The sequence below is a fragment of the Rhinolophus sinicus genome, linkage group LG10 (assembly GCF_036562045.2).
Source record: "Rhinolophus sinicus isolate RSC01 linkage group LG10, ASM3656204v1, whole genome shotgun sequence".
NCBI lineage: Eukaryota > Metazoa > Chordata > Mammalia > Chiroptera > Rhinolophidae > Rhinolophus > Rhinolophus sinicus.
The window spans coordinates 28,214,030-28,230,495 of NC_133759.1; the positions used below are offsets into that span (position 1 = coordinate 28,214,030).

The following is a 16,466-nucleotide window of genomic DNA, read 5'->3' on the forward strand; positions in this document are numbered from 1 at the left end:
CTGAATGAGTGAAAAAATAATCCTGGAATGAATAGATTCTCAGAATAACCCCATGGGGTGAGTGCCACTATCTTTGCCATTTAGGATGGGAGTTGTGATAGAATAGGCAATTTGACTAGGGTCACATGACCAGTCTGTGGCACATCTTAGACATAAATGCAGATTTAGTTGATTCTGTTCATCAAATGAACATTTAGTGTTTATGTAATATATGCCAGGCATTTGGGCTGGAAAAGAATATGGAACCCAGACCTGCATGAACTCACAGCCATGTGTAATCTTTTCTTTTTTTTTTTTAAGATTTTATTGGGGAAGGGGAACAGGACTTTATTGGGGAACAGTGTGTACTTCCAGGCCTTTTTTCCGAGTCAAGTTGTTGTCCTTTCAATCTTAGTTGTGGAGGACGTAACTCAGTTCCAGGTCCAGTTGCCGTTGCTAGTTGCAGGGGGCACAGCCCACCATCCCTTGCAGGAGTCGAAACCGGCAACCTTGTGGTTGAGAAGATGCGTTCCAACCGACTGAGCCATCTGGGAGCTCAGCGGCAGCTCAGCTCAAGGTGCTGTGTTCAATTTTTAGTTGCAGGGGGCGCTGCCCACCATCCCTTGCGGGAGTCGAGGAATCGAACTGGCAACCCTCTGGTTGACAGCCCGCGCTCCAACCAATTGGGCCATCCAAGAGGCAGCTCAGCTCAAGGTGCTGTGTTCAATCTTAGTTGCAGGGGACAGAGCCCACCATCCCTTGCGGGACTCGAGGAATTGAACCTTGTGGTTGAGAGCCTACTGGCCTATATGGGAATCGAACCGGCAACCTTCGGAGTTAGGAGCATGGCGCTCTAACCACCTGAGCCACCGGGCTGGCCCATGTGTAATCTTTTTAAATTAATGTCTCCTTTTGATTGACATAAGAATCCCAAGCTTGTATCCTTAAAAACGTGTATCTCTGTACATCCCTGCTACCTAGGAAAATATTACCAACTTTGAATTTTTGTCATTTGTACTATCAAAACAATAGGTGTTTCTTTATGATTTTCCAAATTTAAGACCACAGTATTGAATATTTTTTCAAATGCCACAGGCCCCATAAGATTCTGAAACCTCTCTTCCCTGCCCTTGAAATTCACTAGTGTAGTCAGATGCCATGCTAAGATTTCAATAAGGATTTTATCACAGGAGGAAGAAAAGAAAGCATCTTGCAATGGGTACATATGAAATGTATTGCATATTATTCCAATAAAAGTTGAAGTGACCCCAAGTTACCTGAATTATGGAATATTTACTAGGCCCCCAAAAGCACAGGAAGATAGATCATCTAAAAAGCTGCTTTGGCATGCATCGTTACCTGTAGGGTTAGCCTTTTTATTTATGTCTTGCTTAGGCTCGTATTTACATTAATCAGAGTTGTCCAAGCACACACCACTTGACAGAGTAGAGAGCATTCAGAAAGACACTTAAGGACAGAGCCTACCAATTTAGGATTAAGCAAGGGCAAGGGAAGCTTTGATGATGCACATATGGATATTATTTTTCACATATGGATGGTAATGAACTACATAGCACTATTACATATGGGCTCTAGTTTTATGAAAATATTTCAGACTTTTGTTTCCTACACTATGTATTCTCCCTCCTACCCCCATATATTTTGCTCACCGTTGGTGTACTGATTCACATTAAATTGAGATGATCTGTTTACATATTTGTCTTCCTAATAGACGGTACATTCCTATAGGCAGAGGGTGTGTCTTATCTGCCTTAGTATTCCTAGTACCAACCAGGCACATAGCAGGTGTGCAATAAAGAGCAAATATGATATATAGAACTAATGGCAAACTGAAGTAGACTGGATATTTGTCAGAAACCTCAGCAAAATTTAGATATTCCAAACATTTCAGAAAATTAAGACTTAAGCTACATCTAAAATTTATATGTACTATTATATTAACATTTAAGAAAGTGCCAGAATGTCTAGGTGTAAGAGTAATAATTTTTTAAAAATTGGACCAAAGTGGAAGAACATCAACTGTCATCCATTTTCAGAATCACCGTTATCCATCAGCGATCTCAATAGTTTTATTAGTGTCTGACTTTATTGATCCATTATTACAATAGAGTAAGGGTGATTGAAGCTGACAGATTGTTAACTGGATCAGGTAATCTTCTGGCTCTGGTTCTGGCAACCTTGCTAAGTATCTTTTTGTACTCTGGACTGAGGAAGAAGGCTCTTAGTAAAATTGCAAGCTACTGGATTAATGGCAGGGCATCATGAGCCCATTAAGAATGTCTTTTTAGAGAAATAAAGTGGGAAAAGGACTATAAAGTAGAAAGTGTCAAAAAAAAATAGATGTCACAACGCCTCTTAGGAAAGATAGCCGTGTTTTACATAAATAATGCAACTCTAGCTTATCCTTCACTGGAAGTTCTTCAAGGTTTACATATTATGGGAATGTATTCATATTACAAAATTAACACTGATAATAGATGTCAGGAGAATCCGTAATAACCAAATGAGACTTAAAGTAGCTAAAAGAAGATAATGTCTAAAAGTATTTTTGTCCCCAAACTGGCTTTTCTGGTTGTTCACTGCCTCCCAAACAATGCTGCCTTCTGTAAACTAATTCACCCTAGACCAACGGAAGTCTGAAATGTAAGTTCTGAGGTTTCTGCACCATAGGAACGGGATAGATTGGAGCTCCAAAGTTGAATTGTTCCTAAGACTCAGTTGGAAATTAACTTAGCTGCGACTCGAGAATATGGGTGGTATGGTTCCAAATAACTGTGAATTAAGTCACTGAAATTACCATAACCAAAATTTGCTAGGAAGAAAACACTTTTCTTTGTTGAAAATGAGTTTTAAAAAATTTGTAGTAATACATGAAAATCATCGTCATTTTTGTCTTTTTTATATGTTAAACTGTTGACTGCTTTCAGGGCTTTTGTTAAAAGCAGGATGAAGACAAGTGACAAAATAGGTCATTTTCTTTTTTGCGGTATCTGTGAGAAATTTAGTAAGCATGAAAAGTATATATTTAAAATTTCTATGGTTTGAAATTCAAAATTCAAGCTTTACTGTAGATGAAGCTAGCAATAAGATTGTAGAATGGTTTTTTGGTCTGCAAAGAATCTCTTTGAATATTGGTTTTCTCCTTGAGGCCAACCTTTGAACAGTGTTAAAGCAGTTAATGCATTTCCAATTGAAATCCAAACAATAGGTGTGGAAAGTACAACTGGTGTTTCTCAAACTTTAATGCAAAGGCAAATACCCTCGGGATTTTGCTAAAATGCAGGTGCTGGTTGACTAGGTCTGGGGTGGTGCTGGAGATGATGCATTTCTAAGAAGCTTCCAGGTGATGTTGATATTGTTGGTCCCTGGGCCATACTTTGAGCAGCAAGGATGGTAGAGTACAGTCACTAAACCTCAAAGTAGCACTTATTTATGAATTACAATCATAGAACCGTCTTCACGTTGTCAGCCTAGGAATAGATGACACTGATGGAGGTTCCATAAATACTAGAGCAAAGCCTGTGGGTTTGATAGCTTGATACTCGTCTCAATGGTCAGCTGCTTTCGACTTAAATAAGCATTTGATGGTCTACTTAATTTTAAGAAGTCGAAGCTTTCGATTAAGTGTAAACAAAAATGTATTAGTACTCAGTTAATTAAAAAAAAATTACAGTTTCCACAATTGAAATCTTTTCTGTGTTCCATCTTGTGCTGCTATGTATTACAAATGTTTCTCCCCTCTTCATGCAGAGTATGATTTCTTCCATTGTGAACAGCACTTACTATGCAAATGTCTCAGCAGCAAAATGTCAAGAATTTGGAAGGTGGTACAAACATTTCAAGAAGACAAAAGATATGATGGGTAAGCAAAAACCGTTGCAGTGGTGGCTACATACCATTATGTGTCATTTGGAAGTTTATAAAAGTCACATCTAAAGCCAGGTCTTTTGATTGCCCAATTAGAGATCAATTTAGAATGTTTCTTTGAGGGTGGGGAGTGGGTATGAGTATAATGAGATAATTAAATTCAATAAATGTTTGTGTTTAAATCAGCCAAACTGACTTGGTTGTCAGACGTGCAGGAAATCGAGGCGTGAGGAAGGGAGCTGTCATTTTTTAACATCTCAGTGAAGACCTAACCAGGCCTTGAATAACTAATATTAGCTGTGATTTCTCTCAGAGATAAATCATGCTTTTATGGTTTTTGTTTCTGTTCCACAGAAAAATAACGTGTCTGTTTCTACATCCAATTTTTAAAGATATTAAATTGTATTTATAGTTTCCACAATTGAGAGCCAGTGATTTTTATATCCCTAATCCCTGGCCCCCCATGTAGGCACTTTAGTGAGCATACTGCTTTACCCTACATGCCAGAAAAAATCATTGCATCATTTCTAAATTTTTAATTCCAGTATAGCATCCTATCATAACATGTAACTTTACGTCAATATTTGTTACTCAAAAAATGCATTAAAATTATCTACAGTGTAAAATGACAGATAAAAGTTGTGTACTGTACTTTAGCATTTAGATTATGACATTTTCTCCCTATTGAGTTTGTTAGTGTTTGCAAAAGCAAACACTGTGGTTAAGGTTAAGGTTTTAATTTCTATTAATGTTTTTTTCACATGCTTGTACCTTCCAAATAATATATTTTAAAATAATATAGGAGTGGGATGTTTAATATGCATAGCATTATGCCCTGCTTTAAATGTATTTCTGTTTACTTCTATTAACCTTCATTTAATAGCAACAACACCTTCTAAAGATTTTAAGAGACAAGAGAACCTGAATTTTGAGCATGTTTTAGCTTTTAATATTTGAAGCAAAACCATCCATCTACCAAAACAGATTCTTTGCCTTTTATAGCTTAGAGCTATAATGAAGACAATGCATCATTTTTGGAATAATTGCTTGAATTACTATTTCCTGTGAATGGCCCACTTGGGCTGATATCACTGGTAGAAATGGAAGGTTTCTTCCCCAATTCTTAGTTATATTTTGCATACATCAGTGATCATAGCAATATGATAAGTTCCTCTAAACATAAAATCTGAATATGTAGTGAAAAGAGAAATGATGATTAAAATCCAGTCTATACATGGGAAGTACGATGTGCTATTTGGAAAGGCTCACCTGTTTCCATACAGCACCACGCTCAGCTTTTCCAGTCAAGAGCATCAAACCAGTCTCCTCCTTGCAGCAGCTAAGCATTTGACACACTTAGCGCTGACTCTCAGCCAGAACACTGAGAAATCTAGCCAAGGGAGAAACATTCATCTTGGGTAGGTGGTAATAAATTGCAAAATCGTGACAGTATCACCACTGTACCAGAACAACTCCCTGCCCCTTCCCTGAAAGATTGTGTTTATCATCGGGTGATAGCCATAGCTTCTTCAAGAAACATTTGGGTCTTAGCAACATTGGGTAGACTGGCTTCTAATCCAATAAATCATATACTTCATTCTAAGAAATATTTGTAGATCTACCTGCAGCCCATGATGGTTAGAATTAAATGAAGCAAGCCATATAAGATACTAAGTCCGGTGTTCAATATGTACTCAGATATTATTACTTATCATTATGACCACTTTCATTATTTATTATATTGATTGCTTTTTTTATATTCATGTCTGGGTAAAAATTGAACGTACATAATAACATTTATATCATCTTTTATTCTTTCAAACTTTTTGCCTAGAGTAATAGTTAATATAGATCATGAGAAAATACTTGTATATTTCTTTTTTTCTTTAGTTGCATATGATGTGTTTTCTTAGCTCAGTTCATTTTTTTTGCCCTAGCTGCCTATAAGTAAATGGCATTCTTTTAGAAGCTATCTTTAGTAAACATTGCGTATAAGCCTTCTTGGGGTAATGAGAATGAATAATAGTTTGACCCCAAAACTAGTACATAGAATTTGAAAATAATAGATGTATTTCATGCCTTAAATCTAAACCACATTATAAAATTAGATCAGAAGCACTGTCCCACTTTTAAAATTTGTGGATTTGTGCAGAAGGGGAAAGGAACACAGTGGGTTGAGTTCCATCTTGAAATTTTCTTAGTTTAATTGGGTCTTAGATGTGTCCTGTGCCTACTGTTTCTATTTAAAAAATGATCAGAAATCCCATCAATACCCATCATTGTTGGCTTAACATAATTTTACTTTTTGTCCATTTTAGTTGAGATGGATAGTCTTTCTGAACTTTCCCAGCAAGGTGCCAACCATGTCAACTTTGGCCCGCAGCCGGTCCCAGGGAACACAGCCGAGCAGCCTCCATCCCCTGCGCAGCTCTCCCATGGCAGCCAGCCCTCTGTCCGGACCCCTCTTCCAAATCTGCACCCTGGGCTTGTGTCAACGCCCATCAGTCCTCAATTGGTCAACCAGCAGCTGGTGATGGCTCAGCTGCTGAACCAGCAGTATGCAGTGAATAGACTTTTAGCCCAGCAGTCCTTAAACCAACAATACTTGAACCACCCTCCCCCTGTCAGTAGATCTATGAATAAGCCTTTGGAGCAACAGGTTTCAACCAACACAGAGGTGTCTTCCGAAATCTACCAGTGGGTACGTGATGAACTGAAACGAGCAGGAATCTCCCAGGCAGTATTTGCACGTGTGGCTTTTAACAGAACTCAGGTTAGTTTTGTTTTATTTGTTAATGATTCTTTAGTGTCTTTTTTTGGTCCCATCTATACTAATGTTTATTCTTTTACTTTGTGCTAACATCCTTCTTTCTCTTCATGGGATCAGATTGTCTGTTCCTGGTGGTGCCTAAGTTTTATCATGCCTTTCTCTGTCATAAACCTCCTCTACTAAGAGGAAGCTGTGTACAAATTGATCCTAATTTAGGGGCTTTGAAAGATAAATATCAAAAATGTTTCAAACTAGCATTACCTGTGCTTTTACATAATGGAATCACAGACTGTTAGTAGTGGCAGGTTGAGAAAAGTTGCATGACTTGGTGTCATGCAGGATCTCAGCTCCTGCTCCCCGCACAAGAACGCAGGACATGGTGAGGCCAAAAAGGAACAACGGAGCCATAAATAGGGGAGTCATACCACTATATTCTCTCTGGCGGCTGGGTTGGAGACACAGGGAGCAGGAGCCACACGATGCACAATCCGCCCTACGTTTCTCTGCCAACCAACCCCCTAGCGTAGCCACGGCAGTTATATTAGTGGCTAATGACTAGCCGGTAACAGCTAATGGCCACCCAGCCACAGCGGATGGCCATCTAATAACTGAGTCAGCACCTTTCCATGTGAGGCTGAGAGTCTGGAAACTGCTCTCCTGGACTCTGTCCCCACACTTGGTCAAGGCCACTGGTAGGATTCCAGGCTTCTAGCTTACTGTCTTTCCCATGTTGATACCTACATCAAATATGAGTATATAAATATGCCCTACTGAATTCCTTTACAACTTAAAAAAAAAAAAAAAAAATTCTTGGGACTCAATAGCAATTTCTGCCATTTAATTCCAAGTAGCCATTTAGAAAAAATATCTGACTTACTAGCATAAAATGTTTCTTAGCTTTGTCCCCTCCCCTCTTTACAGTATTAGTGTTCTTCCCAACCTCATGAAGAGGCCCTGGGGTAAGTTTGATCTGCAGGCCTTAGTCTGCAGACTTCTCATCACTGAGATCTGCATGTACCCCTTGGGTCCACGCCTTTGTCCTCCTGGGCAAATTCCTGTGAAGATATTATCATCCTGGAAGAGGTTTAGAGGGACAAGGAGAAAGGGTGATAAGAGATGAGAGCCCTGTGAGAAATATAGTTGAAAAGTCCTGAACAAATTCTATTCAACTGTGAATGAGAAGATTTCTAATTTCTTTTTTTGGAAACTAGTATGGTATATGTGGTGTTTATTTTTGGCCCAGGCACACACGCAAAAACCCCCAAAGAACATGTAATTTTGATTAGAATGAGGACATTATATACTTTCAACTTACTTGTTTTACCACTGTTCTTTCTTTTGTCAATTTTTTGGGGGGACCTGACACATACTTTCCTCTCATATATAAGTTATTTTGCTTATTACATGATTAAAAGAATACAATTCTGGTACAAAAATAATCTAGTATTAATTCCTTGTTGGCATAGCTTCCATACCTGCGAGAATCCCAGCTGTGTCTTATTTTTGGCTTCCCTTAACTGGATGGAAATTTAGGCGGCCTTTAACTCAGTGTTTATTTTCAGTTTCTTTATCTGTTTTTTTGTACATAATTTGCCTATTTAAAAAAAAAACAAAAACGGTTGCAGAACGTTATGTCAGGTTAAAATTGTATGATTTTTACCTAGTTCTGCATTTTCACAACTTTAAAAAAAAATGTGTTCATTATTAGCTGGTAAATTTAATATGGTACCAAATTCAGCTGGGTGGATAATTATTTTAAAAAATCAAGTGAATGAAGGGATGGATGAATGAATGAATCAAAAGTCAACCTTCTAGATACTGCTGTTTCTGGCAGCATTCTTTATTTTTGTAAGAAGCAGTCACTGCTAGTAGTTCTCAGTACTGGGCAAAAAATAGGTCTGTACATAAAAGTTCAATAAAATGCTTGTTGAATTGAATTTAAAAGCCCACAGACAAAGACAACATTGATATAGACACAAATGACATATAGATTTACTGATAAGTATTTTAAAAACTGAGCAAATTATTTCTTAAAGCATTGAGGGAAGTATATTTTGTATGGTGAAGAATGACACAAGTCCAGCTGAAGGATATGAGGGTGACGTTGCCACCCCTTGGTACTGTTTTTCTTCTCTTGGGTTATGATGTCACAGCCATTACTCTAAAGAGCTGACCATTTGTTCTGCCTTTCTCACACTGACAAATTCCACAGATATCTGTAGGATTTGTTACTAGATAAAAGGCCAAACTATCTTTTTATGCCATATTAATCTCTTTGAAAAGATAGTCATCTCTGGTTAACATCAAAAACAGTAATGTTCTTTTTCGGAGGATGAGAGGAGAATGAAAACCTGGTGCAGCTTGATCTCAATCTCTGTTTATTAATAATAGCCAATTAAAAAAAAAAAGTCATTACCAAAATACTGTTTGGAACCCTGGGTGATAGAGGAGTTTGGTTTTAAACCTTTATGTTGATAAGCGGTACTCCTCAGTGGAAGTGGATGTTGAGCCGTATTTGAAGCTGTTTGATTTAAGTAATTTTCCATGTACATTGAATTGTTCACTGTTGGGGAACTAGGTTTTGAACACTCAAGTGTGCATGTATTTTAGCTGGTCATACTAAAAACCACACACATGCTTGTGTGTGCACACACAGCTGCATTTATTTTAATGATTATACATTCATATGAATGCATGTAGTGTGTTTATTTCAAAGTGTATGCATTTCGGTAAAAGCAGGTGCAGAATGAGAGTGTATGGTGTGAGTATGGAGTACGAAAATACGCATGCTAATGCATATGTATAGACAAGGAACGCTGCAGAGTTAAATCGCACATCACACATTGTGTGCACTTATTACAATGTGCAATTCCAATTCCAAGTTTAAAAAATTAATGTAAAATACATACATACAAATGCAGTTATATATGGTCAGGTAAAGACATTGGTGCCTTATAAACAGTGTGGTAAAACATAAGAATAATACATAATGCTGTTATGATGAGAAAATTTGGTCGTTGACAGCTCTATATAACTTTAAAATCCTGGATTTCATGTTTTAACTCTTAATTGGAGAATTTTCTCATCATCTTAATTGGGTGTCCTAAATCAAATCATAACCCCCCTCTTAAGACTTTCACACATGATTATTAAAGAAAAAAAGTCTACCTTTCTGAAAATTTATAGTGAAATGTATATTATTACTTGTTTTAAGGACTTTTTCCCCTTTTGAATTGATGGGCATATGTTCTTTAATTGCTACTGAAGACACCAGCTTTTAGCATGTATCATTCATTCAGTTATGCCTACTTGATATCTTTTTAATGGAAACCTGTGGCTAAAAATAATAGCCAAAGCTTCCAGATTTATACTTTGCTATATATGCCAATTCACTTCTCTGTATTATTGCTATTAAAGGTTGTGATAGAAGAAAATATATTCTTTAGTGCCTTTAAAAAAGTAAAACCCAGAGTTTAACTCTAATCCCATTCTGTGGCTTTTTCCCTCCCCCACCCCCTTGTCTTTGGCACACTTTATTTTCCAGTAAAATGAAGAATGAAGATGGATTATTCAAAACTGATAACAGTAATGGACCATCATGTAATGTTTTATTGAATTTGAGTTCTGTAAATTATGTGGTGGAGAGAAATTTGCCTGCTTAAGTATAACAGAAATTGCTACTGTGTTTCTATAATTCTTCACAGTGTAATTTAAGAAAAGTCCACTATCCATATCACTATTGAATAAAAGGTAAAAAGGTGCTATTACCCCAATGTGACAGCTCTCGTTTAGCCTCCCAAATGACAGAGATAAATGTGTCTGCTTATAACATATTTGGCATGAGTCCAGCCTAGTAGGTGGAGTTTGAAAATAGTCTTTCACCTGGACATGTGATTAAAAATTCACCAAACGACAGAGGCAGGTAGCCTTGAAGAATATTCTACATATTTTCTTTTTAGATGGGAGGTTTTATCAAATCATATTTTCCTTCTGAGGGCTTTGAAGTTCCATGAAACTGATAAAATCTATTTGAATCAGTGATTATGTTCAAAGAGGAGACAAACGGGAGGCCAGACAGGCTTTTTGTTCAGATTGGCAGTCTCTTTTGCTTATCTGCTGTTTTAAAGAATTCATAATTAGCAGTTGGAAGTACTGATAATATTTATTGAAAGTTTTTTTTCTTTCTTTTACAATTACTAATGAATTTTACTTGTAATAACTTGTAAACTCTTTTTGGAACGTAAAAAAGCTTTAGGAATTCATCAGTAAGTTCACCTTTTAATGGAAAAATAAGAATTCTCAACCACCATGTGATGACAATACAAAATCATTTTTTATTTCCATGTATAGAGCACCTATCGAATTAGTTGAAGCTGTGAAGTCCCAATGAAAAGCAGCTTCTCATTTCCAATAAAAATATTCATGAGGAGCTGGTAACTTACTACCGAACAAACATACAAATTCTCAAGTTCTTCTCAGAAACAAGATGGCTAATGATTTTAATTTCATTGAACAAATTTATTGAATACCTATGGTGCACAATATTGATGACTTGTTTTAGTCCTGGTGTTTTAACACATTCTCTGAATTAGCAAGTAGGTACATGATGACCTTGACATATTATTTTTTAGCACAAAGAAGAATTTTTGGTAAGAGATCCCTCCTATTATCCTCTGTGAGGGATTACTACAGATGACCTTGACCTAACTTGGCAAGTCTGAACTGTATTTTCGACTATGGAAAATGGGAAACAGGGGCCACATACGTCTTGAATCCATAAATGCAACTGTTCTGGTAACAGTAACCTCAACAGGACCAAAATATTCATTCCCGTATCCAGAATCTAATAGCAGTCATTTTGCATCCAGAATTTTTCTCAAGTGACATGATTTTTTTTTTTGTAATTAACACATTCTAATCAAAACATTTTTTAACAATATTTTCAAGCATTTCCACCAGGGGGCACTCCCCTCATTGAAAGCCTGGGCCAAAAAATAAAATAAAATTTAAAAAACCCCGAAGATTTCTAAAACACCTGAGATGTCTACACTGGCTGCCTTAGAACTCTTTGAGTGTCCCAGGGTTTAAGGTACCACTTTAGACCTTCAGCATATTACAAGCAGAAAAACTGCACTTGCTCCAATTGAATAATTAAGTGGAAATAAAATTTTGCCCCTAAACCACTTTATATGCTCAAATGGGAAGTCATGCCAACATCAAAATATGGGTAAAGAAATTTCTAAACTCTCTCCCAAGTGACCAACCTACTGTCTTCTACTTTATACCATATACAAATGTCTTATTAGCAAGACTTGATAGAGAACATTATATATTTTTTCACGTTTGTTTTTCTCATTATAGTTCTCTGCTGTCTCAGGAAATATTTTTCAAGAAAGAGATGATATGTTATTATTTTGTTATTTGAAATTTATAAATGTCTAATTTCAAATCTCCCAAATATAATAACATCCTAAAGGTTTATAGACTCTCTTTTGACCTAAGCTATTTTTTAAATTATTGAACACTTAATGTAGATAAATATCTTACAGAGTGCCGCATAACTTTTCATTGAAATCTCACCTTAAGTAAATTAATATTTACCAATAGAATTTACCCATGGATAGCATATCTTGTTTTTAAGTTTCTATCACCTATTTGCGGTTTTTTTCCTTTTGTGATCTGAATATACATAATTAATCCACTTAGTAAATATTTATCACTTACATGGTAGACATTGTGCTGGGATGACAAAAATGAATATTAGATTATTATACTCAAGAAATTTGTAACATTCTATTTCGGTGTATTGTATGTTTCTATCTCTCTACTTCTGTTTGGTTAATATACATCACTTTGCCAAGCACACTTTTTGCTACATAACATTTGGTGGGGATGAGTGGAGATCAAAGATTATTTTTTTACACCTATTTTCAAACATTTTTTTGAGACCTGTATTTTTTGGTTTCGATGTGACACATCAAAAACACAGTCAATCTAATTAGTTGGCCTTGTGAAAATTAAATAGCTGGGTGACTGCCTGTTTGAATTTTAGTTAAATTGACTGGATATTTTGTCTTGTATAAACACAGTTGCAACATTAGTTATCAGTATTAAGAATGAAAGGATACATGTCCTTCATTCTTCAGTCACATTTCTTATGGTGAAACTGAAAGTTTGGGTCCAGTTTCCAGACTTCACTTGCGTACACCAAGTGAGAGATTAAAATTTACTCTTAAGCCCCCTGAGCCTATTGCAGGTTCTTTTCTAATAGCCAATAAATCATTTTTAAAGTGGACAGTGTGTTTTTACTGTCTGCACCCAACTGTTACATTTGGGTAATATGGTACATTATCCCTGAGGAATTGGAGACAAAACTAGGTTTGCACTTCTAGAAAACCATGAAAAAACCCAAATGTCATAATCTTGGGGCTTGATTATTTTGACATGACACTTTACCTTCCCTTCTCCAAATACACCCTTTCACCCTTTCTGCAGGGTTATTGGAAAGTGAAATTTGCAAACTGTATAGAAATCTTGACAACATTTTATTCTTAGCTATATTGTGATAAACAGATATTCTCCCAAATGCAGAAAGCAAATATGCCTTGGTATTCCAGGCATTATTTCATATACAAGATTGAAGAGGTAAGTGCTGCCAGCCCCTATCAAATGGACAGAAAAAATTTCTAATCCTTCTGTTTTATATGATCCCTTAAACAAAATTGGGGAAAACCACCCATTTTTTGAAAGCATTTTTCCAAAAGTTAAAAAAAAAAAAAAATGCTGTATTATTTGGGGGAGAGAGACATCTTAAAGGAGTTTACTAATGGTTTGTAAATTTCTTCTGTCACTAATAAGTATTTTTATGCCTCAAGAAATTTGACAATTACAGAATTTGATAATATTCTTTTCTTTGGCATGCTATGATGGATTTTTGTAATGTGGAAAAGGGGTTATGTATTTCAAATTTAATCTATGGTTTCTGAAGTTCAAAATTGCAACCTGTTACCTGGAGTAATCAGTATATAGTTTCTTTAAATGGTAAATAGAAAGAATCACTTGTCATTGATTCTAGTAATTTGAAAATTACGGAATAACTTAAAATATTTTTGTTGGTGAAAACAGCATAAGTCTTAGATGATGCTTTCCTTAAATTCTTTTTTCTAATATGTTGCAGTTCATTTTCTACGAAAGTTCTGTTTTCTGGAATTGGCTTTGTATCTTTACATATTGGGCTGTTGGCATTCCACTGCCTTTGTCTAGGCAGCTTGAGAACTATACAGCTCAATGCTGTTGTATTATGAGCATTTCATTTATCCTTAACTTCCCTCCATCGTCTCTCTGTGAAAGATTTCATGGAATGTTAAGCTACTCAAAGGAAGGAGATCAATTAGGCAGTTTCAGTTTATGTTATATGTAAAGCAGATGCTTAATAAAATTAAGAATACAATTGAGGCTCTCTTCTCTACCACTTCAATTGTAACTAATATATTCGTATGTAGAATTAATGCTTCTGACTGTTCATTTTCTAAACAGTGGAGAAGAAAAGGGAAGGATCACTGCTAGCTGGGCCGAGAATGGGAGCAAGCTCACTCATCCAGTGTCTGTCATTCCCTGCAGGGCTTGCTTTCAGAAATTCTTCGAAAGGAAGAGGACCCCAAGACTGCATCCCAGTCTTTGCTGGTAAACCTTCGGGCTATGCAGAATTTCTTGCAGTTACCGGAGGCTGAACGAGATCGTATTTACCAGGATGAAAGGGAAAGGAGCTTGAATGCTGCCTCGGCTATGGGTCCTGCCCCCCTGATAAGCACACCACCCAGCCGCCCTCCCCAGGTGAAGTCTACTTTTCCACATTGCCCTTCTTCTTTCGCTTTTTAAAAAAATATCTAATGAAGAATCTTGACAAGAAATTAGAAAGAGAGATGGATAGATAGAGAGTTTAAAAAATAGAATGCAGGTTGTTGCTTGAGGAGAATTTGGTCTCAAATCACTAATTATGATATAAAAACAATAAGCTACTAATTAAGGGAAAGAAAATTGCTTTGTGTTGCTTCATCTTTGGGGTTCTTTGTGGGTGAAAAGTAGTCTTTAAATGGATATTTGTCTCTCCTACTATTAAGTATAGAAGTATTTTAAACTCAATGGGAAAAAAGTAGTAAAGTCAATTTTATCCCTGTGAGTTCTAGAACTGCCATTTGAATCGTAAATAAATAAAAATAAATAAATAATTCCATTTGTATTTATGCTTTCCGATACGAACTGCAGCTGGTACCAATTACACATCATCTCGTTTGTAATCTTTCATAATTAAGTTTAATACAATCCTTGAAGGCAGCTTTAAATGAGGCTGATAAGGAATTCTATCCATATTCCCAGAAATGGGCACATTTTCTATTTTCCAAATTTTTACACTTTTTAGGAAGGACCATTCACCGCCCTGGTAACTGTGTGTATGTGCATCTATATTGTTATTTTTTTGTTTAAATCAAGTTTAAAAGGTAGCCTTATAACTATTATGAGAATTGAAGAAGTTAATTTTCAGTACAGACTATTAGATAAAAGTTTGATAGTGGATTAGACTTATAACCCACAAGCAAATATATTTCTTACACATTTAATTTACAGTACGTACAACTCTTAAAAATAAGGTCAGCTTAGACTAAATAAAAATCGAACATGGAATATAAACTTAAACTATTTTGTAAGCTAATGTGATAATGAAATTATATATTGATGTTATAGTAAAATAGTAAAAAATAATAATACATTTCCAAGTATAGAAATATGGGAAAAGCTCATTCAACACTAAAAACGAAACTTCTACTGATAGTCAATAAATAAGGAAGAGACATAATCTTTAGCCACTGTTGAGGATCTTAGCCTGCATATTATAATATTCCGAAATGATTGTTTTTTTAGGAATGTCACAAAGTCCATTTTCTCCATTTTATTTAAGGAAAATCAATTAGGTCGTGATTTCTGTAGGAGCAGACTGTAAGGAAGTCACTATGAATAAGAAAGTCATGTTTCTCTAGTAGAAAAGAAAGGCATCTGTATACATACATACATATCCACCTGCCTACACACACACACACACACACACACACACACACACACACACACAATTATTGAATTTGATCTATAAAGCTTTCTATGAAACATTTCTTAATGAAAAGGATGAGGAACTCTTTATATAGATGTAATTTTCGCAAGAGTGACTAAACAAAAACTACTGTACTTGGATTTGGTTTAATTCTCAGTAGGGTGTTTAGCGTTCACACACCGTCTTTACTTAACTTTGCTCCTATCATCACTGAAAGGCCTCTGGTCAGACAGCAATCTGCCTTATCACTTAATCTGCAATACTAACAAAGGGTGGATTACTTAAGACCAGCACGAACTTTAGCATTGAGTGGCTCCTTTTTTTACCTTTTTTCAAATTATCCAAATATTTGACTTAGCAATTCTGAATACAGCTTTTGTTTCTAATTTTGCTGGGATTTTAATGTTTTTGTTTTCCAAATGTGATTCTGCTATTCTTAGGTATCAAGTTGTTTTTTTCTTTAGCCAAAGTTACATTAATTCTTAAGTGATATTTGTTTTCATTTACTATTAAGATCCTTTTTAGTAGCTTTCATATATATGTCTAAAGACTATATCTGCTGATAAGTTGCAATAGACAATATAGTTTATTTTGGCTTGAATTATTGATTAACTGATTAAGCCATCCTTAGCTGTATTTGGTCTTTAGAAGAATTGAGACCAAGCCCTTAGCTAGGATATTCAGCCAATGATGAACATATGAACTATGTAGATACTATAGATTCTT

General features: G+C 35.8%; 1 protein-coding gene across 9 annotated transcripts in view; it reads left to right on the forward strand.

The window, feature by feature from the left end:
* The window catches only part of SATB1 (SATB homeobox 1), a 97,442-nt gene that overhangs the window by 44,432 nt on the left and 36,544 nt on the right, over nt 1-16,466 (forward strand). For all 9 annotated transcript variants that reach the window (XM_074312791.1, XM_019726015.2, XM_074312792.1 and 6 more), the window contains 3 exons: nt 3,751-3,862; nt 6,186-6,640; nt 14,258-14,470. In XM_074312791.1, coding sequence (XP_074168892.1) covers nt 3,751-3,862; nt 6,186-6,640; nt 14,258-14,470 — 780 coding nt within the window. The remainder of the gene's footprint in view (nt 1-3,750; nt 3,863-6,185; nt 6,641-14,257; nt 14,471-16,466) is intronic.